The following is a 26,674-nucleotide window of genomic DNA, read 5'->3' as shown; positions in this document are numbered from 1 at the left end:
TGAAAAGTCATAAGAAATAAAGTTGAATAAATAAATATATAGTAATCGAGTTTCACGTCAATATTAACCATTGATGTGAAAACTGTAAGCATATGATTAGTTACCGACGATGCAATGAAGAGTAACATATTTTGTTTGTTAAAGGTTTACATGGTAAATATCAGAATATCTCACAGTGTTGGTTACTAACACGTTGCTCATAAATTGTTACACATTAAATTTAGTACTGGGTTCGTATCTCATCCTTAATCACAACTATTTTTTTAGTATAGTTTCCTTAATCACATAATTATATGGTAACAAAAAAAAATGAAAATATAGTATTCAAAAATATATAATTTATTCTGACACTATTTTTAGTAACAACCTTTTTTTAAAAAACGAAAAATAAATACTTATTATTAAAAAAATATGTCGTAAATACATAGGATATTTAGCAATAAGTGACAATAATCATATTGTGTGCAACCAATCATGATTTGATTTAAACTCTTAATTGTATTTAAATCTTCAAATCTATAAAGTAAATCTACTACACTTAGGTTGTAATTTAACTCTCAAAGGCCTCAATGATGTTTCGTCAAATTTGATGTTTACAAGCATATAATTCATCCTTTAAAAAAAAAAACATCATTTTATTTTACAGAAAATTGTCAATAATAATACGAACTTTGAGCGGTCCGCTAAAATAAGTTAATATTTTAACTATTTCTAAATAATACAAACTTTGTTTGAGAGATATATCCGCTTTAAACAAGTTATTTTATCTACAACGTATTTAGTCGGTTAATTTTTTATTTATCTTATAAAGTTGTTTAATAGTTTTACAAGAATACTATAATATCACATGTTCCATTTAATATGTTCATAAGGTAACTAATCGGTTTTAACTTGTTTAAAGCGGATACCCCTCTAAGTTTATATTATTAAAAAATATTTAAGTTTGACTTGTTTTTGACGGATTGCTCAAACTTTGTATTATTTTTGTCAATTTTTCCTTTTTTAATAATACTTTGTATTTATTTTATTAAGACTTTGTATCAAACACTACTTGTTTTTATTAATACTTTGTATTTATTGATATTATAAGCAAATTAGTCTTTTTTCCACATATCTAATACTACCTCTGTTTCTTTATAGTTGACACGTATTCCTTTTTAGGAAGTTTTTTTAGTTGACACGTTTCCTTTTGAGGTAAATTTTTACCTTACATCTACAAGCTACCCCACTTGCTTTTTCATTCTCTCTCTCTCTCTCTCTCTCTCTCTCTCATCTCCTTAATATATGTGCCTAAATTAAACGTGTCAACTAAATAGAAACGAAGGAAGTATGAGTAAATTTTTTTTTGAAACATAATATGAGTAAACTAGTATACGTAAATATGATAAAATCAAATAATTTTTAGTAATGCAAATAAAATAAGATAAGTTATAAACACACGATAGTATTTAGCAGTAAGTGATAATAATCAATACAACATTTGATAATTGTATAATTGCGGCTAACACCTATTTAATTTTTATATAATTCCTTATATGTAATAAAAATATAATATGTACTTTTTTGGTATTTTTGAAATTTTTGTAGTAAAAATAATGACAAATTACTAACACTTCTTTAAAAAAGTTAACAAACATAGTAAGGTTAAAATTGTCCAACTTCATAAGTTTTTTGAAAATATATCAATATGAATGTCTATAAAAAAATCTTTAAAAAATAATTCCATTGGTCTTTTATAATAATTTTTTGATTTGTAGTTTGTAAAATATCGTCAAATGAAATATTATGCGATTCTTATAATAAACATCTCTCTTCATTATTGACATTGACTAGGATGTTATTTTCTCAGTAAAAAAAATTGTATATTTTTGTAACCTAAAATATTTTTATAGTAACAAGAAAAAATTATTTGGTGCCAATGAAATTCGTCCGGTCTTCTTATGGTAAGTGGTGCCAAAAACCAAAAAATTTTCCCTTTCATTTTTTTAACTAATGATGAGTTGTAAATTTTTAATTGGTAATTTATGTTGGGACCACATACATTCAATGTATGTGTATCATTGTCTTTCAATTAGGCCAGTGATTTTCATTTAAATCATGCGGTTTATAAGCATTATAGTAGTTTAACAAGTAATTAATACAGATACCGGGACTGCCAGTTATTCTGTATAATTGCTATACTATGTCAATCTTTGATGTCTTGTCAGAAAATGGAGTAAAAGCAAGCCAAGTCAGCAGGAAAAAGTTACACAGTGGCAAACGGTTGCAAAACGACGATGCTTATACTAAGTTGCTTCGTTAGTTAGCTGGGGAGTTAATTGACGGTACATTATGTTTTCATTTATAGTAGGTAGGTGATTGTTTATAGACCATTCAAAGATAGGTCTTTGATTTAATTATTTCTTCCCTAACAAGTATGATAGTATTATACTTTACCTACTTCAATTAAAATTTCTTGCTTCTTTGGAAATTTATGGGTAAATATCCATAATATGCACTTTATATGAAAATCCAACTTATTATTATAATTGTTATTTACTTTGTCCATTTCATATTAATCTCAATAGAAGCAGTTGAAATAAGTGTTAATACATATAAGGAAAAATTGTCAAAAATAATACAAACTTTGAGCGATCCGCAAAAGACAAGTCAAACTTTTAATTATTTCTAAATAATACAAACTTTGAGGTATGTCCGCTTTAAACAAGTTATTTTACTTACAAATTATTTAGTATGTTAATTTTTTTAGGAAAATTTAGATATTAACACCAGACAAATCAATGAAAATTGATATTAACACCTCCCAAAAAAAAAATTTATTTTAACACCACATAAAAAAATTACAATTTGAAGTTACCACCAGATAACGGTTTCTGTGACGGAAAAGTGACGTGGGTCCCATGTTTTAGTTTTACCTCCAATTTTCTCACACAGTAACACGATTCTTCCTCCTTCATTGATTACTTTCAACCATTTTCATTGAATTCTCTCTGAATCTTCATCTACTCAAAAAATATCTTCATCTAGGGCATTCAATTTAGGGAAATTGTGTGGTTGGGGATAGCAGAGTACAAGAGAGCTGTCAACATTGCAGAAGAATAGCCTTTGAGGATTTCGTCATCCATCTTCCAAAAAAGGGCGAAAGTTTGCTGGTAATCTGACAATTACAGGAGAAAGATTCCAAAGAAGGTATCTTTTTTACCTTTTTACAGCAAATTCGTGTATTACTTGTGAATAATGGATGTCAATTTTGCAATTTTATGCTTAATTAGGGTTAATTTTGGGAACTGAAACAGAGAACCCTAGAAAATTCGAATTTTTTGAAATTGACTTTCTGAATTAGGTTAATTGGTGTTTTTGGTTGACATGTTAGAGTAATTAATGTATTTTTATGTTAATTAACTTAGAGAAGAGTGTATATGTGTGATTTGTTTATTGATGCATGTTGGAGTGGATGCTTTGTAGTTAAATAATCAGGTAGTGCAGTTGCTTAACAATGTGTTAATATTATACGGCTTTTAATAATACTATTATATATGTGTTATTGGTGGGTAGATAATGGGTGACAATGAAGATATGGTGGACATCTGTCTAAGAGTGGGGGGTACATTTGTCCCTAAAAGAGTTAGCAAAGATAGACAGCTGCTTTGTTGGTGTGGGGGGTGGTGTTATTGGAGAAGAAATGTCCAAGTGTCTAAGTTAGATGTACAGGAGATTAGGACAGCTGCAATTCATGGATTTGTGCAAGGTGATATGGAGGTGCCTGTGTATTTCAACTGTTGGTATAGGCAGAAGGGTAAAACCTTTAACACTGGTAGAAGAGAGCTGTTGAACAGTGATGAAGTGAGGGGCCTTTTGGAGACTATTAATGCAGAGGGGTATGTTGAAGTCTTTATGGCAGCTCAAACTAATTTAAAGCCCAAAAGTTAGGTCCAACCTAATCCACCCCTAAAGGATAAGGTGAGTGTACAAAAGGCAAAAAGGGTCAAAGTATTTCTACTATAAGGAGGAGCCCTAGGTTTAAGAAGACAAAAGCTGAAAGGAAGGAAAGTCCACCTAGGGATAATTTAGTGACAAAGAAAGGGAAGGGAAAGCTTGCAGAAACTGGAGTGTCTGGTAGTTTAAAAGAGAAGAGTAAGGGGAAAGGTAAAGCCTCAGCAAAGGCTAAAGCATTGGTGTTTGATGAGGATGATGTTGGTGGCAACAATGAATCTGACTACTCTAGCTCAGATTTGAGTGATGAGGACTTAGATTGGGAACCTGGTGAAGAGGAATTTGATGAAGGGGATGAAGAATGGTTCATTGAAGGGTCTAAGGAGATCCTAGATAAGGTTAACAAGAGTTTGAGGAAATTGAATGAGAGTGGCATAGATCAGGGTGCTGTTAAAGACAAGAGGTCAGATTTGAGAGATGACCTGGATATAGGAACAGTAAGGGTCAATCCAGAGGCTGATGACTGTGATTCTGAGAGTTCAAGAAGCTTGTGTGGATCTGATTCAGAGGAGGATACTGCTCCTTGGTTCAATGAAGATGTGGATTTCCAGAAGCCCATTCAGCTGCAGCTAAGGCAGAAATTCAAGAATGCTGGGATCTTGAGAAGGGTACTGAGACTGCATGCCATACAAGAGAGGTATGAGTTTTATTTTTTGCATAATGACAGTAGGAGGATTACAGTACAATGTAGGTATAGATGTGATTGTCAATTCAACACTTATACTTGTAGAATGCCTGCATGTACATGTGTGGGGGGAGTGAAGTGTCATTTCAAGGTTTATGCATCAAAACTAGTGGGTCAGGAAACTTGGCAAATTAAAAGTTGTAAATTGAAACACACTTGTCTTAGAGTGAAGAAGAACAGGATGATTACTGCTGAATACATAGCAGATAGGTACCTAGAAGAGTTTAGGTCTAATTCTGCATGGAGAATTAAGGATATTAGGGCTAGGGTTCTTAATGATTTGGGAATTGAGGTGACCTACTTTAAAGCATGGATGGCAAGGTGTAGGGCAAAACTAATCATTTTTGGTTCAGCAAGGGAACAGTATGCTAGGGTCTGGGATTATGGAAAGGCTGTGATGAAGTACAATCCTGGCTCTGGGTGCAATGTGGTTGTGGAAGGTATAGAAAGCCCTGAGCCCCCTCTATTTTTGAGAATGTTCATGTGCTTAAGGCCTTTGAGAGATGGCTTTGCTAAGGATTGTAGGCCAATGATTGGGGTGGATGGTTGTCACCTCAAGGGTGCATATCCAGGACAAATCCTGGTGGCAGTAGCTAAGGATGGGAACAACAACCTATTCCCTCTAGCTTGGGCAACTGTGGAAGCAGAAAATAAAGACAGTTGGGGTTGGTTTTTACAGCCTTTGATGGCAATGTTAACACATGACCAAGGAGCAGGGCTGACAATAATGTCAGACAGGCAAAAGGTAAACTTTCATGTTTTTGCCATTTCATTTATTTCAATCAATATCAGTTTACCTTCTGTTTATTTAATATAGTAACAACATGTTTATTGAATGAATATTGTAGGGTCTTCTGGAGGCAATGGATGATGTTGTGCCAAAAGCTGAAAAAAGGTTTTGTGTGAGGCACATTTGGGCAAACTTCAAGCTCAAGTTCACTGGGTCAACATACAAGGAACTGTTTTAGGCAGCAGCCAGATCAACCACTGAGGTAAGTTATATATTGTATGCAAAGTAATTTATACTTTTATCTTGCTTTCAAACTGGTTCATGTGCTGATTTTTGCTCCATTATTGCATGTTGTCAGTTTAACTTTAAATTTGCAATGGACTCTATTAAAGAGTTGTCAGAAGAGGCATATGATTATTTAGTCAAAATCTCCACCAAGTCTTGGTCAAGACATGCCTTCTCATCTAACTGCAAGTCCAACATATTGTTAAACAACATGTGTGAGACTTTCAATGCAGTGATTAGGCCTGCCAGGGATAAGCCTATCCTCACCCAAATGGAATGGATGAGGAGGTATGTGATGAATAGGAACAATGAAAAGTGGGATGATTCTAAAACAATTACAAGCAACCTTACTCCTTATGTGAGGAATGTCCTAGCTAGGATAGAATTTGTTGCTAGGAAGTGTGTTGTACAACCATCAAGAGGGTCAACATTTGAGGTGCAGTTGATGGATGATCAAGAATGTGTGGATTTGGAGAAGGAAAGTTGTACATGTTATCACTGGGAACTGACTGGTATTCCATGTGTGCATGCTTATGCATGCATGATGGACATTAGGGGTGACATGGAGGCATATGTGGACCCTTGTTACACCATGGATTCATACAGGAAAACTTATGAACCCCCTATCCAACCCATGCCTGGTCCCAAACACTGGGAGAGAGTCAAGATGAGGGAGCCACATCCACCTGCATTTAAGGTACAGCCTGGAAGACCAAAGAGCAAAAAAAGGAAACTTGAACCAGGGGAATCTTCTACTGCAAGTGGACAGCCAGTGACAGCAAGGAGGAAGAAACAGTGCAGTAAATGTGCTGGTTTTGGTCACTATGCCAAGACCTGCAAAAAGCCTGCTGCACCAGCAACAGCAGCAACAGATGTGGCAAGGCCACCAGGCAGACCAGCCTCCAATACTCCTTGGGTGGTAGAGGAGAGGAAGAAGAAAGAAGCCAGAGCTACAAAAAAGGTATGAATGTTGTAGCATGTGTTTCTTTACCTTTATTAACTATGATCTGTAAGTAACTAAGTTGTTCAATCCTAAAACAGAGCTCAAGTCAACCAAGTATAAGTCAGCCATCCTCAAGTCAGCCTAAGACAAAACAGCAGCCAAAGTCAAAGTCAAAGGCTTCCTCAAGCCAACCTGAACCAACCACTGCTCAAGAAAAATTTAAATATTAAGGGCTAGCTAGAAAACAATGTCTTATTTTGTTTCATTAATGTAAGTTTTTGATGGGTTGTCATTAACATTTGAACAATCACAAACTTGAAGTTACTATATTTTGTATGGCTGTAACTGCCATTAAAACAGGTTGAAGTACACACCTTTTGGCAAGTACTTTTGATTAATTATGTTAACTTCTCCATTTTGCATTTTGTATTCAAATTACAAAGTTCCCCAACCCCTTCTCTTTAATGCATGCATGCTTTCAATGTCCAAGTAAAACCATCACAAATGCACATCTAACACATAAATAGTTGGAATTCATTCACATAAGTAAATAGTTCATTACACAAAAGCTCCCAACACTTCAAGTCACAAAATACAAATTCAACAACCTAATTCTGCTAACTTAGAACTAAACACCCCTAACCATTTGGAAAACTACCCCAATTGACAAACTAATACAGACAGCCATGCCCACCCATAAACAGTTCACTGAAGACTTCTCCACTGCCTTACAATCCCTGTTCATTCTCTTTCTTTCAGCATTCAAAGTCTTGCATCTCATCTTCAAATTGTCAACTTCATTAAGGAGGCACCTCCTTTGCCCACTGATTTCATCAACTTCCCTCTTCAACTCATTCACTTCACCCTTAAGAAGCTTCTTATCCAACAACAGGTTGTTGATGACCCCTGTTTGCCAATCTGTCCCATCGGGTTGGTCAACCCATTCGAAGACCTTGAAGCCCCTTGTTTCTGTGACTGTATCAAAAAACTTGCAAGATCTGAACTTCCTCCCTGGATTCTCCCTAGTCCAGCTAGTTAGTCTGGCCATTGGCACTCCACACTGGCACTTTCTCTCCTTTGAAGGAGAATAGCTCAAAGAAGATATAATCTGCATCAATTGAGGATAATTTATACATTTACTGCTTTGTACACAAACGAATTAAAAGTCCCAACACCAACTTCCAATTAAAATTGCCTAACAAGAAAACCCCCAATTTCATATCCATATAAACCCTAATTTTTTGAAATTGGCAATTTGATGCAACAATGATAATCGAAACACCAAATCCACCATAATTCATGACTAAATTACTAAAATAAGGAAATTTTAACCCTAATTATATACCAAACAAGCTCAATTCGCCATTAAATTACAGAGAAAGTGCGATTTTGATGTATGAACAAACATACCTGTTTACCACCTGCAAATCGTTCCTCGACCCCAACAAAACCAAGAATTCTTGATATGAAATCGTATTTTTGAATGAAAAGCAACCAAAATTAACCTAATTAATCCAAAATTTGCTAACAAAAGAAGAAAATCGAAGAGAATCGTGCATTTATAAACAGATGTTAAAAAAATATCCGTTGGAGTGGGACCCAGTAACAGTTCCGTTAACAGATTTCAGTTTTTGGTGGTAACTTCAAATTTTAATTTTTTTATGTGGTGTTAAAATAAATTTTTTTTTGGGAGGTGTTAATATCAATTTTCATTGATTTGTCTGGTGTTAAAATCTAAAATTTCCATTTTTTTATTTATCTTATAAAGTTGTTTAATAGTTTTTAAAAAATAATATAATGTCACGTGTTCCATATAACCTATTCATAAGGTAATTAATTGGTTTTAAGTTGTTTAAAGCGGATAACCCTCAAAGTTTGTATTATTCAAAAATAATTAAAAGTTTGACTTGTTTTTGGCGGATTGCTTAAAGTTTGTATTATTTTTGACAATTTTTCCTACATATAAAGGGTGTTGCTGGGTAAAAGAATTATTTCATTACATAAGTGAATAAATTTGTATACGGGTAATAATTATAAGGAAAATTTGTCTAGAACTACCCGCAAGATAGGGTGATTTGTTAACAACTACCCAATTTTTTTTTAATTGTTTACAACTACCCGCAAGATGGAAAACGTTTGGGTAGCACTACCCATTAACGTTTTCCGTCCAATTTACACGTTAATGGGGCCCACCATTACTTTTCCCACCCATTTTACTCCCCCAATTACCTTTTCTCTCTCCTCTAATTTTCCTCCATTATCACTCCACTTTTTTCTTTACTCTGTTTAATTGATATTCAACCTTTCTAACCTAAGCAGCAAATATTCACCATCATTTTCGTCCCTTTTTCAGAAATTTGCAGCCCTACCATCCCCGTCTTTGCTTCATCTTCTCCCAGGGTTTTTTGTAGTCCACGAAGTCTCCAGTTTATGTGGAATGCCACAATTGCACTTGTTTGGATGAAATTGCATAGCTGAATGGTATGAAAAATTGGACATCCTACAAATTAAAATGTCAATTTAGTTATTAAAATGCTTCAAAATTCTATCTCTAAGCCAGCATTACTAATTCCCATTACTCAACTTACCCCCCCCCCCCAAACCTTAGAATTCAAAAACCCCCCAAATATTATAGAACACATAAACCCTAAATTAAAACAGTAATTTAAACCCTAATTCTTGTAATTCCAATCAATTAAAACTTGTAAACAAATGCGAAAATCAATGAATTAGAAGGAAAGTGTGAGAGATTACCTGCAGTTGTCTTCAATTGCTTGAATTCTTCAATCAGATTTTTGACTGTTATTGGAGGGAAAGGAATTAAAGAGGAGAGAGGAGAGAGGAGAGAGAAAAGTAGTTGGGGGGGAGTAAATTGGGTGGGAAAGGTTAATGGTGGGCCCCATTAACGTGAAAATTGGACGGAAAACGTCAATGGGTAGTGTTACCCAAACGTTTTCCATCTTGCGCGTAGTTGTAAACAATTAAAAAAAAATGGGTAGTTGTTAACAAAACACCCTATCTTACGGGTAGTTCTAGACAAATTTTCCTAATTATAATATACTAACTAGATTAGGTTTCGTGCCATGCACGGTAATTTCACTACATTTGAATAATAAAATATAAAAAATTGTATCAAAAATAATATAGATAAATTACAACTTGTAGGGAATATTTCAAGCATTACCCCAAACTTGAACCCCAATGTGATCATACACTAAAGTACGGTGGCGTCCAAAAGGAAGGAAGCTAGAGCAAAAGAGTCGCCAACAAGTTTTAGGAACGTGTAAACCGTTCACAGGGTGAAGGTTACACCCCTTAAAGATCCAATATATCGTTAACTCCAATAGGTCTGGAACCATGACTGGTAGTTCGGGGATGAAGGTACAAATCTAACCTAAAAGAGATTGAACCTGCCCTAATAATAGGCTTCTACTTTATTCTGATCGTATTCATGTGCGCTTTCTGACTAACATGCAATCAATAGAATTGACCCTAAACCTGTTTATCTATATATGTTGGTTGAATATTAATGCACATACAAAACTATTATTGCCGATCACTTGAATTATAATCATATTAATCCTAAACAAGATTATTAATTATCTTATTAAGCGTGATTACAAGTACCAATTCCCTTTAAACATGCATAAAAGGTGTGATAAAACAATAACAATAAATATAACATATATCAAGCAACATAATTATCATCATAATAAAATTATAATCATAAATCATGATCATGTTAAAGCATAATAATAGCAAGATCCTAGGCATGATACTAAAAAGATTAATAACGAACCCTAGCATGTCACTAAACAATAAAGATCAAAATTTAGCCCTAACATGATACTAACATTAATATTAAGAAAGATAATAAAAGGCATCATAGAAATTATAATCGTCATATTTGATATTATAAATTTTAGTTGTTACCCTAAACATGATACTAGGAAAATCAAAACACCCTAACATGACACTAGGAATCATAATAACAACCTAGACATGATTTCTATATCATAATATCAATAAATCAATTAAACCACTTACTTGGATGCCTCGTATCTCTTTCTAATAACAAAATACACACGTTAGTAACTTCAACGAAAATATAAAACAAACAATTAAATTAAATAATTGAAATAGAGATTGGGGACCAAACCCTCAGAAATTAAAACCTTTCACGTATAGGGTGAAGGCAACTTCGAACTTGGCTAGGTGTTTCTAGTGTTAATGTATGAGGAATTTTGTATGCAAAAGGCTAGTTTAGATAAGAGAGAGAGAGTAATCAAGAGATTCTTGATGAGAGTTGGTGATTATTGATGAGAATTGATGATTGAAAAAGGGGAGATATGACCTCTATTTATAAAGAAAAAAGGGGGTCGAAGAATAAGAAGAGAATTCGAATTCGAATCGAAATAGAACTCGATGGACAGCAGTTTTTGCGGATTTTGTATTTATCATATCTTTTGATCCAGAAGTCAAAATAAAGCATATAATATGTCTTTGGAAAGATCTTGAAGTCTTTTTTCCAACCCAATTCGTATCAGATTAAAATAATTTTTAGATAAAAATATATGGCCAAAATAGTGGAAGGGTGTCAGTTTTGGATACAGTTTCATATCTCATTCATATCTTTTTCGTTATAACTCGGATTTAATATTATAATATGTCATTGGAAAGATAATTTCAAGATCTATCCAACCATATAAAATTTGGATAAATATTATGAGGCATAAAAATAAAATCTGAATATATTCCACTTCGTACAAAACAAGGATTCTAAAAAGAAGTAGTTTTATTCAATTTCAAACTCTTTGAAACATAATTATCAATCCTAACTCCATTAGGATTTAAAAGAACCTTCAGGATTGTAGGTGTTGGAGTATGGGTTATTCATCCTATGATCTTGAAAGACATTAACTTGCTCCACGGAACTCCTACAGTCTTGCTCCCAATGACCTAAAATTCCACAATTTTCACAAAAAGCCTCATTAGCATTATTATTAATTGCAGAAACATTAGCTATATTTGCAGTACTAAGATTATCTAAATTCTGGCAGATAGAAGTTAATTGAGCTTGAAAAAAGGATACAGAGTCAACATATGCTTCCCCTTGTTAGCAAAGCCTCTAGGATTCCCATATTGGGAATTATGTATCGCCATATCTTCGATAACTTGACCTGCATCATCAACATTATTCTAGATGAATTTCCAATGCCATTGTGCTAGATTATGGTGGGGGCATTCTCTTTGTAGGTCCTTGAACCTTTCCCAAGCCTCATATAAAGTTTCATCGGTTTCTTGGGAAAAGTTCTGAATTGCACTCCGTAGTACAGCTGTTCTCTCTGCAGGATAATATTTGTTATAAAAATTCAAAACAAGAGTTTCCCAGTCAGTTATACCAAGTGCAGTTCTATTTAATCCATTAAACCATAATTTAGCTTTTACAGTTTAAAAAAAAGGAAAGAGAATCTCCCTGATTTGGTCTTGTGTGACCCCAGCTTGCCTGATGGTATTATAGTACTGACAGTAGTCTGCAATATGAAGATTTGGGTCTTCACCCTTAGCTCCACTAAATTGCTTCCTTTCTATCATTGTTATAAATTGGGGTTTAATCTCAAATTGTACCCCATCAAGAGCCGGAGTGGGAGTGAGGTGTGGAAAATCTGTAAGCTTTGGTTGTGAGTAATCACTAAGCTTCTTTGGAGCCGTCATCTCTGATTCTGGATCTGAAGATACCTTTGAAACGCTAGAAACAGTTGGAGGATCTCGGTGATTGTTATTATCACTAGAATCCGCCAGAATTTGCTTGAAGAAATTCTTCTGTCTATGGAAGGATCGTTCGATCTCAGGATCGAATGGGATGTACCCTGATCTGGAACACCTGGGCATAAACAAAAAAAAAACTAAAAGCAAATATGAGGCTTGCCTCAAAGAATTAACGTTCTCTGAGACAAAAAGAAATAAACTAGACTACAAAAATAATCAGAAACAAAAATAAAACCGTTTCCCCGGCAACGGCGCCAAATTTTGACAGGATAAAGTCGTATTACCTAATCAAAAGTAATTCCTAAAACCACTAACTAAAATAGATAGGGAAGTAGGGTCGAATCCACAGGGAAACGAGTCTTTTTATTCCTAATTAATTAATAATATCTAGATTATAGAGTAACAAATTATTATTATCGAAGAGAAACTAAACTACTAAGAGTAAAAGTGGGAAAGAATAAAAGTAGGAGGAGAAACAATGAATAAAAGACCTAGGGCATAGGTTCACCAATAAATAATATTCCAGGGTAAAACATAATAATCAATCATCAATGCATCAATTAATCAGATCATAAAGGGCTTTCGCTACGTATTACAATCACATAATTAATCTATCGGTATTAAATCTCATCTCTCTCTCGACTTAACCATTTATAAATTAACCTGCCTATTGAAACTAGGCCTAAATATCAATTCTCATCTCTCGAATCTCGAACCAATATTGCTAAACTCATACATAAAAGACCTGCGCAAATCTAGTTGCATACCATTAAATCAATCAATAGGAAATAATCTAACATTGACAATCAACAACAATAAATTACCCCTTTATATTATTTATGGATCCCCACAACCCTATAAAGAAAACTACTCGCACATAATTAAATCTAAACTAATCAAAATAAATAAACAAGACATGATCAAAGGAATAAAGTAAATAACTAAGATTAAGAGAAGAGAAATCGTTACCAAAGAAATCTGGAATTAAGAATAGAGTTAAGAACAAAGTATTAGAGAGAGAAACTAATCTAAAAGCTAAGTAGAGAGAGAAAATCTAAGAAATAATTAAGAAAGAGTAAAAGAAGATCCTAAACTTGCTTAACGGAAAAGTATTTATACTAAGCAAGAATCCTAAACTAAAACAAACTTAAACGACGCTAATCGTCTCCTAATAATAACACGCGCACGATCGGGCGCGCCTTTTTTCCCTCAGGTACACTTCCTCGCGCCCGGTTGGGCGCGAGTTCGGGCGTCAACCTTGCTTCCTTCGCTCGGCCGTGCGCGCCTTCGGGCGCCAGCCTCTTTGGCCGGGCGACACTCTTGGGCCACTATTTGGACTACGATTGGGCTCCAATTATTAGGGCCAATCTGGGTTTCTTCTTCGGGTCTTGAATACTGGGTCCATATGCCCCGGTATCACATACCAAGCCCTTAATCACCGGCTCTAACAGGTCTTGGGCTTCAAAGACAGTTGTGTCCTCCTAATGCTCGTAGTTGCTTTATGAAAAACCCGGAAAATGCTCCAAATGTGTAATTTCCTACAAAACTAAAGCAAAGATACAAAAACACTAGAAAACACAAATTAGTAATAAAAGTGGCTCTAAAGAGCCAAAAACACCACTAATTATGACCAAGGGACGGGGAATAAAATATTATATAAAATAGACATATCAGGGACACAAATGGGTGTCTACAGAAGCCCCCACTTTGGCTGAGTTTGGAGAAACGCAAGTTTCGAAAACAAAAGTCAAAGTATCGATAGGGACGGAGAATGATTCAGAACGTTCTGCGATCCTAAATCACTCTTGTAACACCGATACCCGCAAACTAGAGTTAGTTAAAACAGATAAGAGAGTTAAGAAACGTGTATCTTGCACCGTCGAGCACACGTCTCTAAGGGTAACCGATTTGTTGCTGTTGCATTGCTGTTATAGTGACAACCTTCCGCAAGCTAGGGAACGCCATCCTGCTATTTGTTTTGACAATCTTCTGCAAGCTAGAGAATACCGCCTGAAGACTGCTACACCTGTAACTGCCTCCAATTCCGCCGTGATAGACTTCTGCAAGTTAGAGAACCCCATCAAAGATTGCTTCGCTTGAAACGACCTCCTAGCGCTTTGTGACTATCTTTTGCAAGCCAGGGAACACGATCGAAGATAACTTCACCTGAAATCACCTCCAGTTGTTTGTGACAACTCTCCACAAGCTCGGGAATGCTATCGAAGATATCCTTGCCTGAAGCTATCCTCATTTGTTGCGATAATATTCCAAGGAAAATTATCGAAGACCAACGCATGTCGATCTTTTGCTTTTATTATGCATGTACGTCGCTGCTTTTGCTGCTTGTGAACTAGTATGTCGTGCTTTCTAAATTGTGAACCAGTATGTCGGTGCCTTTACTATTTATGTGTGAACCATTATGTCGGTGCCTTTGCTGTTTATGAACCATTATGTCGATGCCTTTGCTTTGAGCCAATGTTAAGGCGCTTTTAAGCTAAGTGAGACGATCATTCATCAGGTCGATCACTTTATGCAATTGTAATCAAGCCGATTACTAAATCATGTCAAATCTCTTAAAGGGGCTAACTGGCGTACCAAGGAACCCAAAATTGGTGTAAGATGTCGAAATAACCATTCTGAGAGGCTGAGCGTTCTGTCGCCGCTGAAATATCTCTGGCGCCACATTGTGTTGGCTCTAGTGCCAGGCGCTAAACTCTAGCGTCTGGCGCCAAAGCTTGTGGTTTGGCGCTAGAGTCGGGATTTCCGTATATATCCCTTCTCTTCGTCATTTCGCTGCTACTGCTTGCTTTTCTTCGAGAAATCGCCGCGAGAGTTCAATTTGCTCGTTTTTGCTCGTTTCTCAACCAAATTCACTCAAAATTGTTGCAAATCTAAGCTTCTTTCATCTACTTTCCCGATCTATGTAGGTTTTTTTCAAACTCACCCCGGTTTTGATGAATTTTGCACATGTTTATTCATGAATTTCTTGAAAATTCGAAACTTAAATTGCTTAATTCGCTTTGATTGTCAAATTTTATGCCATGAAATTGCTTACTTATGTTTATGTATTGCCTTGGGAGTAATTTGAGACTTGTTTGACTCAATTTCGTGAAGAAACGAACAAATCACCATTGTTGGACCTCTTAAGGCCGGGAATACAATGTGGCTTGTTCTTGATGTTTTTGCTAGCAATTCTTGTCCAATTTGTCACAATAATTACCATAGTATTGTTTGGGTGCTTGAAAAATTACCATAGTATTCTTGTCCAAATTGTTTGGGTGCTTGAAAAATGTCGTGTATGCTCAATTGAAATTGTGCTCTGTTTTAGTACTACGTACTCTGTTTTTTGCGAACATAGTATCTTGTGGCTAGGCGAACCTTAGATACTATAGAACCTTAATTTATGTTGATTTTGCACAATGTAGTATGGCTAGACAGCAAGGTTCGGGTTCACGTTCCCGAGACACACGACAGGAGCATGAGCCCGTAGAGGAGGACGCTAACCCGTCCACTTCTCTCGGTCCCCTCCCGGAGTGGGATGAGCGGAATTTGTACTTCTGCCCCGTCCACCACATTTTTAAGAGGGTGCAGTGTGGGATTAGTGCTGGTAGGACGCGTTACCATGGCTCGGGCATCGATACTCTGGGCGACTAGTGTAGGATGCACATCAGCGTCGACGGAGATGTGAGACTTCTCTAGGAGTCTTGCGGGTTGGCTGCGCTGTTCGAGGCCGCGGAGACCATGATTTCTTCCTCTGACGGGGTCACCGCGTGGCTCGCGCCCTGGTGGAGTTCTTCTGGGACACTACCAACACTTTCCACTTCCCTTGGGGTGAGATGATGGTCACCCCGACCGACTTCAGTCTCATTATGGGATTGGAGTTTAGTTCTACTGCGCTGCCGTTTGACGGCGACATTAGTGTCTTCTCTCCTGAGGTTGAGGACGTGTTTGGTCCGATTGCTAAGGGCTCGTGCTGAGGTAGAGGCGACTCAGTTCAGCGCTAAGGGTATTCGTTCATCGACTCTGGCGGCAACTTTTGAGGATGATGTGACTACCCCAGAGTAGCGGGTGCGCATCTTTGCGCTTATTTTGCTGTCAGGAAAGTTTTCCCCTGACAAGGGTAGTAGAGTGCTTCTTTACTACCTGCCTGCGGTCCGTGATCTTCACTTGATCGGGACTTATAAATGGGACAGCTTGGCCTATGATGATTTTGTTCGAGCATTGCGAGACTCGTGTCGACACTGGTCCTTCACGGGGAACGTCGCTCTGTCCAGCATCTGGAAATTCGTACAGGTATACTTTATCTCCCATAAATTTTAGCTTTAAGCTTTGGTTAGCATTTGTTGATACTTTTTGTCTTTTGTAGATCTAGTTCTACGAGTACTTTCCTTCAGTTGCACCAGCGAGATCAGTGCCAAGCGGGTTTCCAGTGAGCGCCTGTTGGGGAGGTCGCCGCGTTAGGATGTCTACCGCTTATGTTCGAGATCAGATCCTCTCGGTATGGTTCTTTGCACAGTTGAATACTTTTGTATTATCTTTGGTAGATTTTATCTCATAGGCATTCTTCGCAGGAGCCTGATGTGCAGTACCGGCCGTGGAACGACTTGGTTGTCCCTGGGTTAGCTGCGCAGTACACCGCCGAGCGTCGCTACTTCTTAGGGATGTATGGGGGGATTGCGTACCTTGGAGAGAGGGTTGCTATTCAGCATTTCTCGGACATTTTCGTCATTCCTTCACCTCCGCCGCGTCATATGTTCAATGGCGCGAGGCTGGTGAGCATGTCGAAAAGGGCTGGCACTCCTTGGCGATCTCATGCGATCCTAGGGCAGTGCTATGAGAAGGAGCTGCAGCCGCTGTTAGCTCCGGCCCCTGTTCTGTCTGAGGAGGTGGCGATATGATTTACATATTTTACCTTTTGCTAAGTAGCCCCCAAGTGATATTTAACTGACTTTGATTTGCTTTTGCCAGGCTGGGCCTACTGAGTTCGTGCCACCTCGTATGTCTATCCACTATCAGGGGACATACGGGCCCATCGAGGAGATGATCCCTCCGGATCCCGAGGATGAGCGCTTCGTGGAGCGGTCGATTCCTCGCCACCAGTCTCGGGTAAGCTTTATATATTTGCAATTTGTTCATATATGTTATGCATTGTTACTGACTTTATTTCTTTGATAGTTCTCGCGCGAGGTGGTAACGGCGATGGCACGATTTATAGACGCCTTCCGGAGCCAGCTCGTTCGTATGAGGAATGTGGCTACGTTTCGTCGCGACGACGCTGTTCAAGAGGTAGCTTTCCTTCTTATTTCTGCGTTATTGCTTCTATTTTGATTGTTTCTGACTTGGTTTCTTTTTGCAGGGTCAAACCATTCCTTCTCGTACCCGGACGAGACCTAAGGTCTGGAGAGACTCGGCGAGGTCTAGCTCGAGATGTCTCCGTACTAGCTTTGGCGGTCGGGGTGATCGCTCTGAGGCTGCTCGGACCGAGGCGGTGGAGGGCTCGGGCTCTTCATCTGAGGGTGCACGTGCTGAGCCGGTAGCCCAAAGAGAGGCTACCTCGGCTCCTAGAGGTGGTGGGATGTACGAGGTCGGCTCGTCATCGCAACAGCCTCCGCAGCCTCAACCTCAGGGCGATCTTGGGTGGACGGGTCCTGTGCTGAGTTTTCCCCCTCCCGAGGAAACTGGAGCTGGAGATGGTGGAGAGGTTACTCCCCGTAATGCGCAATTTTATGATATGATGGGCGTCTCTCATCATCTGCGTCCTCCGGCGCCGTAGTTTTATGCCTGTGTTTTTTTATTTTTGACTTGTATAGAACTTTGCCTAATTGACTCATTTATTAGACATATTTGTATATACATATTATTATGAGCTTATTTATTTAGCATTTATTTTTCATTTTTATGTGCATATTTGTGTGTGCGAAGAATTGTGATAATTAATAATTTTGCGCAAAAATTCTGTCATTTTTATTATTGATGGAGGGTATCGGACTTTCCCCCCCCCCCCCAAAAAAAAAAGAAAATGAAAAATAAAAATATTGGACTTATGATAAACTTAAAATTAAGTCTAAAATAAAATCCAAAAAAGAAAAAAATATTTAATATATTAATTAAAAGGGTATAAAAAAGGATAAAAAATCGTAAAGCCATTATTCATATTTAAATAAGCCAAAAAACGCGGTTTTTGAAAAGCTCGCTGATAGGACACGTCAACGTCACGTGGCGCCATGCGTTTTGCGTTTGCGCCAGACGCTACTGCTGGCGCTTGGCGCCAGACTCTTGCGCTAGGCGCCAGACTCTGACGTTTTGGGCTGATGAGCGCTGACTCCGAATCCTTTCCGGATTGAAATTGTGTCGATGTTGTGTATAAATAGCCCCCTGGTCTGCCGATTTTCTTCATAATTTCAGCAGACTAAACATAGTCTTAGCTTTTGAAAAAATAATCATGTCTTTAATTACTAAAAGTTTTACCCACTTCACTCATGAATGGTGTCGGTCTCTAACTGCCAAGGAGAGAAACGAATTAGACTTTTTTCATATGGGGGGTATTTATGGTGTCAAGGGGGTAGATCTTGATATAGACTTCATTCATACCGCCTTAGAATATTGGGATATGGATACTCATTGTTTTAGACTAGGGTGTGATGAAATTAGCCCTTTACCGGAAGAATTCGGTGTTATCTTAGGCTTCCCTGCATTAGATCTTGCAGTAATCCGTAGAATAAATGAATATTATTATGAGCGCTTCTTTAATTTAAGAGACAAAGTTCTAACAAATATTGTAGATGGTTGCATAGTTAATTTGTAAGAATTTGCACGCCATTATTTTGATAGACCTTATTCTGAGTCTTTTCATGTTTATAGAAGAAGGGCTTTTCTCTTTTGCATGCTTAACCAATATCTTCTCACTAGTGATAGAACTAATGAGGGTCAAGCAATTATATCAACTGTTTTGGAGCAGATTGAATCTGGGAGAAATCCAATGCCATTAATTGTTGGAGAGACTATGCTTAGTCTTGATGAATTGAAGAGAAATCCAAAAAGACCTTTTCGGGGCTCTCCAATTTTATTATAGGCAGAAAAATAATATTTTTAATTACAGAAATCAAAAACATATTTTTGTATAGTAATATTAATTTATTTACATTGAATTTTTTGCAGATGTGGCTAATGGAGAGAGTATAATTAATTAGTCCTCCCGACAATGTTAAAAAATACTCTCCAAATTGCTTTGTGAGAAGGAAGAAACGCTTCTCTAAGATGGGGCGCCATGGATGGAAGAAAGTTTTTACCTCTTGTAACTTTGCCATCAAGTGGGTCATCCCTTGGTGGAAAATAGAGAAGATGGTTGGTATTAACAAGCAACCTCTCTGCCGTCTTCCAAGCTTAACCAAGATGACTTTTTATTATCCCTGCAGGGTAAAAAGACAGTACGGCCTACTTCAAACAATTCCTTCTGGGGATCTTCGTCGTCCCTATGAATTCCCTGTTTCTCAAGAAGTAGAAAAATTTGATGCATATTGGAGTGCTAGACCTTTATGGGAAGTGATTACCCAAAAGGTTCCTCCTTCCTTACCCAATGATGTGAAGAGGTGGCTTCTCAATAAACCTTCAAGGGACATGAAGAAAAATCAGAGTAAAACTGATGTGCAGAGTCGTCTAGGTGACAAGGTAATTCTCGTTAAGGAACGCTTGGGTGAAAAGGTTGAATTCAAAACACCTACGATGCCTAAGAAGAAGAGCTCTATAAAGGATAAAGGGAAGAGAAAAGCTGACACTTCAGAAAAGAAGGCATGGGTAGAGAAGAAACATGGAGTCCTAGCTAAGGGAGAAACTATTTACTCCAAAATTGAATGTAGGTCCTCTAAAGGATGCCTACTAGCTAAAGCCATGGATGATGGAGAGGATGCATATAAAACATTGGAAGAGAGAAAAGAAAGAGAAGAAATATTGAAGCATTTCTTAACTTTCAATTATTAGACTTAGTTTTAACTTTAAAGTTAATTTGTTTCATTAAGCTTTATTTAAATTCCATCAATAATGTAATTTATGAAATTAAATCATCTCCTTTAAATTTAATTTATTAGAGCAATGTAAACTGAAAATTTAATTTTCCAGAAATTTTTTCGAGTACAGAAGTCGAAAATTTTCCGAAAAGCACCGAAATACTCCTAGGTGCTCCTAGAAAAATGGCGCCGCTTCTTTACGACTGGCGCCGGCTGCGGCAGTCTTGCGTCAGACGACACACACTGTCGTCAGACAACAGACACTGTCGTCTAGCGCTAATGTTCATCGGCCGGCGACAGGGTTTTTTCGGTGACGCCGAAGCTTCGTCGAATTTCTGTCGAATTTATTTTTAAACTTGGGATGCGAGGTTTGCAAAAAGTAAAGTGGCCGCACCCGTAAAGGGTTGCCTACGTATCCTTTCCTATGGAATCAGGCCAAACGTAGCTCTCTTGAGTATCCTACTCAAGTAATTATGGGTAGTACTATTTAAGTTGGTCAAGATTTGTCATGTTCGGGAACTCATTGACATCCATATCAGTTAATTTTGCTGCCCCTCCTGATAGGATTGTTTTGACAATATAGGGTCTAGACCAATTAGGCCTAAATTTGCCCCTTGGATCTAGAACATTTTTCCGTAATGCTTTTAACACCAAGTCTCCTACTTTGATGTTTCTTGTCTTGACCTTCTTATTAAAATGCCTAGCCATACGAGTTTGATAGCATTGAGTATGATGTAGAGCTTCTAGTCATTTTTCATCAAGTAGAATTAGCTTCTCATATCTCGTCCTAGTCCATTCAACTTCATCGAGTTTACTTTCTAATGCAATGCGTAGAGATGGTATCTCTAGCTCTACAGGTTGTACGACATCCATCCCATAAACCAAGGAGAATGGCGTATTTCCTGTTGATGTGCGAATTGACATGCGATAACCCCACAGTGCGAAATGGAGTTTGTCAGGCCAATCCTTGTAATTTTATGTCATTTTCTCGATGATAGTCTTTAGATTTTTATTAGCTGCTTCAACTGCTCTATTTGCTTGAGGTCTATAAGGAGAAGAATGATAGTGTTGAATGCCATATTTTTATAACAATTCTTCACACTCAGCTTGAAATTGAGTTCCATTGTCACTTATCATTTCATGTGGGACTCCATATCGACAAATAATAGCCCTTTCGATAAAGAGTGCTACATGTTTTGCAGTGAGTTTAGCATAGGATTGTGCTTTTACCCACTTTGTGAAGTAATCAATTGCTACTAGGATGTATTCATGACCTCATGTTCCTGGAGGAGTAATTTTACCAATAATGTCAATTCCCCATGGAGAGAATGGTCATGGTGAAGTGTAGGTGTAGAGTAGAGATGGAGGAACATGTTGTAAATTGGCGTAAGTTTGGCATTTAGGGCATCTTTTTACATATTGATGACAATCCCTATTCATGGTAGTCCAATAGTATCCTTCTCGCATTATATTTTGGACTAGTGTAGACACCCAAATGTGTCTCCCCAAAACAAAACCCAGTGATGAATACCTTTCATGTCATTTGATTATCGAAAAAAGTGAAAGTGTGAAAAATCTAGTGATAAGGATGTTTTTATTAAAATATCTCTTCTTTCTATTTTTGAAAATATTTCTTTTCCTACTTTATTTATGAAAAACGTGCATTCCAGTTTAGTTTGGTCAATGATAAGGGTTCAATGATGGTGTAGTTGGATGGGGCTTGAAAAGAGCTTTCCAACGATATATTATAAGCCCAATTCCGATGAATAATGAGGAAGTTATGGCCAAATTACTAAACTGGGCCCGGTTTAAGCCTTATATGCGGCCCAATGATCTAGAGGAGGGCCTAATATGGATTTATCATTCCTAATTCAATTAGCATTGATAAATTGACTTTTTAGAGTTTTAATCAGAATAAAAGAGTGTTTTTAAGGAAAACACGATTTTACCCTATGTACGGTCAAATTTTATCTGATTTTAGAAAACGCGTTAAAAATATGATTAGCGCCTAACGCCAGTCATTAACGCCTGGCGCTAACTTTGTTTTTTCACGTCGAAATTCTAATTGGTTTTTTTATCTTTTTGGCTGATTTTCTCTATAAATAGCCTCCTAAAAACTCCGTTTTGGAATCATCTACAATAAACAACTCTCTAATTTTCTTCTCTCTCTAAAGCTAAAGCTTATTCTCTCTCCCTCTTTCTAGCTTGGCCTTTTACAAACACAATTCCTCATACATTAGCACTAGACACATCTAGCATAAGTTCGAAGTTGCCTTCGCCGTAGACGTGAAAGGTTTTAATTTCTGAGGGTTTGGTCCCTAATCTCTATTTCAATTATTTAATTTAATTAATTCTTTGATTTATTATTTTCCTTGAAGTTACTAACGTGTGTATTTTGTTATTAGAAAGAGCTACGAGGCATCCAAGTAAGTGCTTTAATTGTTTACATTGTTATTATGATGTAGAAATCATGTCTAGGTTGTTATTATGGTTCCTAGTATCATGTTAGGATACTTGATGTTTTGAATGAAAACAATGATTCTTAGTATCATGTTTAGGGTGACAACAATAAGTTCCTAGTATCATGTTTAGGGTAAAGAATATAATGTCAATTATGATTTCTATGACGCCTTTTATTGTCTTTCCTAATAGCATGTTAGTATCATGTTAGGTAGGGTTAAATACTTGATCTTTATTGTTTAGTGACATGCTAGGGTTTGTTATTAATCTTGTTAGTATCATGCCTAGGATCTTGCTATTATTATGCTTTAACATAATTATTGTTATGATTATTATTATTATTATTATTATTATTATTATTATTATTATTATTATTATTATTATTATTATTATTATTATTATTATTATTATTATTATTATTATTATTTTATTGTTATTATTATTATTATTATTATTATTATTATTATTATTATTATTATTATTATTATTATTATGTTGCTTTATATTTATTGTTATTGCTTGATCACACCTTTTATGCATGTTTAAAGGGAATTTATTTGTACTTGTAATCACGCTTAATAAGATAATTGATAATCTTGTTTAGGGTTAATTCAATTATAATTCAAGTGATTGCCAATAATAGGTTTGTTTGTGCATTAAATTCAACCAACATAGATTAAAAAGGTTTAGGGTTCATCCTATTGATTGCATGTTAGTCAAAAAGCGCACATGAATACGATCAGAATAAAGTAGAGGCCTATTATTAGGGCAATTTCAATCTCTTTTAGGTTGGATTTGTACCTTCATCCCCGAACCCTATTTGGTTCAAGACCTTATGGAGTTGACGATCTCTTGGATCGTTAAGGGGTGTAACCTTCACCTCGTGAACGGTTTACAAGTTCCTAAAACTTGTTGGCGACTCTTTTGCTCTATCTTCTTTCCCTTTGGACGTCACCGTACTTTTGTGTATGCTCACATTGGGGTTCGAGCTAGAGATAATGCTTGAAATATTCCCTACAGTTTTTGGCGACTCCACTGGGGAGATTTCTATTTAATTCCTGAAATTTATTTCGGCAATGATTTAGAATGAGTAGATGAGACTTGAAAAGTTCTAAGTATTTCATGTGCGTAATTTTGATTAACATTATTTTCATATGCATAAAAAAGATCTCATTGGAAAAACCATCCGTAATGAGTTGAAACATAGGATTTTTACACTTAGGAAATTCAAGGAATATCTTTCACAACTAGGATCGAAATAATGCTGCGCGAAACTGGAAAATTTTATCGAGCATAGAAAGCTGCTGAGGCATGTAGGAACTAGCGTCAGCGAACAAAGACTAGCGCCAACATTTTGACGTTAGCGCCAGGCGGCTAGCGCCAAAAGCTGTAAAGTTGGATGGGGCTTGACAAGAGCTTTCCAACGATATATTATAAGCCCAATTCCGATGAATATTGAGGAAGTTATGGCCAATTTACTAAACTGGGCCCGTTTTGAGCCTTATATGCGGCCCAATGATCTAGAGGAAGGCCTAATATAGATTTATCATTCCTAATGCAATTAGGAATGGTTTTAGTCTTCTAGATTCTTCTAGAAGGTTTTTTTCATTCCTAATTCAATTAGCATTGATAGATTGACTTTTGTTCACTTTTCAGAGTTTTAATTAAAATCAAAGAACGTTTTTTTGAGGAAGATACGATTTTATCCTCCTGTACGACAATTTCTATCTAATTTTAAGAAAACGCGTGAATTTTTGAATCAGCGCCAAACGCCAACTGTAGCGCTACGCTTGGCGCCTGCACTAGCATTGGCGCCTGGCGCTAATGTTGGCGTCTGGCGCCAATAGCCAGCGTTGGCGCCAACATCGTTTTATGTGCGTCAGAACTCTGTTTTGATATTTTATCTTTTTGGCTGATTTTCTCTATAAATAACGTGCTAAAAACTCCGTTTTGGATAACCAATTTTCAATCATCTACAATCACCAATTTTCTCTCTTTCAATCTACCAACTCTCATCAAGATTTTCTTGATTATTCTCTCTCTCTTTTCTAAACTAGCCTTTTACATACAAAATTCCGCATTCATTAGATCTAGATACACCTAGCCATATTCGAAGTTGCCTTCGCCCTAGACGTGAAAGGTTTTATTTCTGAGGGTTTGGTCCCAAATCTCTCTTTCAACTATTTAATTTTAATTGTTTTGATTATTATTTTCCTTGAAGTTACTAGCGCGTGTATTTTATTATTAGAAAGAGGTACGAGGCATCCAAGTAAGTGCTTTAATGAGTTTTATTGATGTTATGATGTAGAAATCATGTTTAGGTTGTTATTATGATATTCCTAGTATCATGTCTAGGGTAACTTTAATATCAAGTATGATTAAAAGTATGATGTCTTTTATGTACTTTATAATATTTACGATTGATAGTGTCATGTTAGGGTTAAAGATTTGATTTTTATTGTTAGTGACATGCTAGAGTTTGTTATTAATTTTGTTAGTATCATGCCTAGGATCTTGCTATTTTTATGTTAACATGATACATGATTATTTTAATTATAATTTGTTATTATGATTTTGATTATTATGATTATTATCATGTTGCTTGATACATATTATTGTTATTGCTTGATCACAACTTTTTATGCATATTTAAAGGGAATTTTGTACTTGTAATCACGCTTAATAAGATATTTAATAATCTTGTTAGGGTTAATTTGATTATAATTCAAGTGATCGCCAATAATAGATTTATTTGAGCATTAATATTCAACCAACATAGATAAACATGTTTAGGGTAAACCTATTGATTGCATGTTAGTCAGAAAGCGCACATGAATACGATCAGAATAAAGTAGAGGCCTATTATTAGGGCAGGTTCAATCTCTTTTAGGTTGGATTTGTACCTTCATCCCCGAACCCTATTTGGTTCAAGACCTTATGGAGTTGACGATCTCTTGGATCGTTAAGGGGTGTAACCTTCACCTCGTGAACGGTTTACAAGTTCCTAAAACTTGTTGGCGACTCTTTTGCTCTATCTTCTTTCCCTTTGGACGCCACCGTACTTTAGTGTATGATCACAGTGGGGTTCAAGCTAGGGGATTAACGCTTGAAATATTCCCTACAGTTTTTGGCAACTCCGCTGGGGAAGATTTCTATTTAATTCCTGAAATTTATTTCGGCAATGATTTAGAATGAGTGGATGAGACTCGAAACGTTCTAAGTATTTCATGTGCGTAATTTTGATTAGCATTATTGTCATATGCATAAAAAAGATCTCATTGAAAAGACCATCCGTAATGAGTTAAAAACATAGGATTTTACACGTAGGAAATTTGAGAAATATCTTTCACAACTAGGACCGAAATAACACTGCGCGAAACTGGAAAATTTTATCGAGCACAGAAAGCTGCTGAGGCATGTAGGAATTAGCGTCAGCGAACAGAAGCTGGCGCCAGACATTTAACCGTAGCGCCAGACGACAGCCATGTCGCCATGCGCTACAGCTAAATCCTGGCACCAACCTCTATTTGCTAGCGCCAAATTCTTCCAATACCGAGCCAGAAATATGCGTTCTAATTTCGACCAGTTTTTCGTATTGTTTGCTCGATCCTACTTCCTGATTGAGTTTTTCTCACTTTTCTGAAACCCATATGTGTTCTACATATGGAAATAACCCTCTGGGAATTCATGCTCCATCTACCTGATTGAACTCTCTGAGCAACAAAGGGTACATCCGAGAATGTTGAATTCACCAAACCATGGAAGCGAGTTTTTCTAAAACTCGCGGTGTCCCATCCACTCGCGCC

At 36.7% G+C, this 26,674-nt stretch overlaps 1 protein-coding gene and 1 non-coding gene across 2 annotated transcripts; both read left to right on the top strand.

Annotated features, from left to right (window-relative positions):
• Positions 1-5,784: 5,784 nt before the first annotated feature.
• LOC145642829 (uncharacterized) lies at positions 5,785-6,660 on the top strand. Its single transcript, XM_081693995.1, has one exon. It carries the CDS (start codon positions 5,785-5,787, stop codon positions 6,658-6,660), a length of 876 nt encoding a protein of 291 aa, XP_081550121.1.
• A 5,203-nt stretch (positions 6,661-11,863) lies between these two features.
• On the top strand, positions 11,864-11,970 carry LOC145557015 (small nucleolar RNA R71). The gene has a single exon (XR_014092098.1). It is a non-coding gene; the product is annotated as a small nucleolar RNA R71 (small nucleolar RNA).
• Positions 11,971-26,674: the final 14,704 nt, after the last annotated feature.

This window comes from Chenopodium album, chromosome 8 (assembly GCF_948465745.1).
Source record: "Chenopodium album chromosome 8, dcCheAlbu1.1, whole genome shotgun sequence".
NCBI lineage: Eukaryota > Viridiplantae > Streptophyta > Magnoliopsida > Caryophyllales > Amaranthaceae > Chenopodium > Chenopodium album.
The sequence above is the reverse complement of the archived record's forward strand: the minus strand, read 5'-3'. Positions and strand labels throughout refer to the sequence as shown.

What these genes read in the sequence shown, in the direction of transcription:
- LOC145642829 (XM_081693995.1), top strand. Translation starts at nt 5,785, where the DNA reads ATGGACTCTATTAAAGAGTTGTCAGAAGAGGCATATGATTATTTAGTC.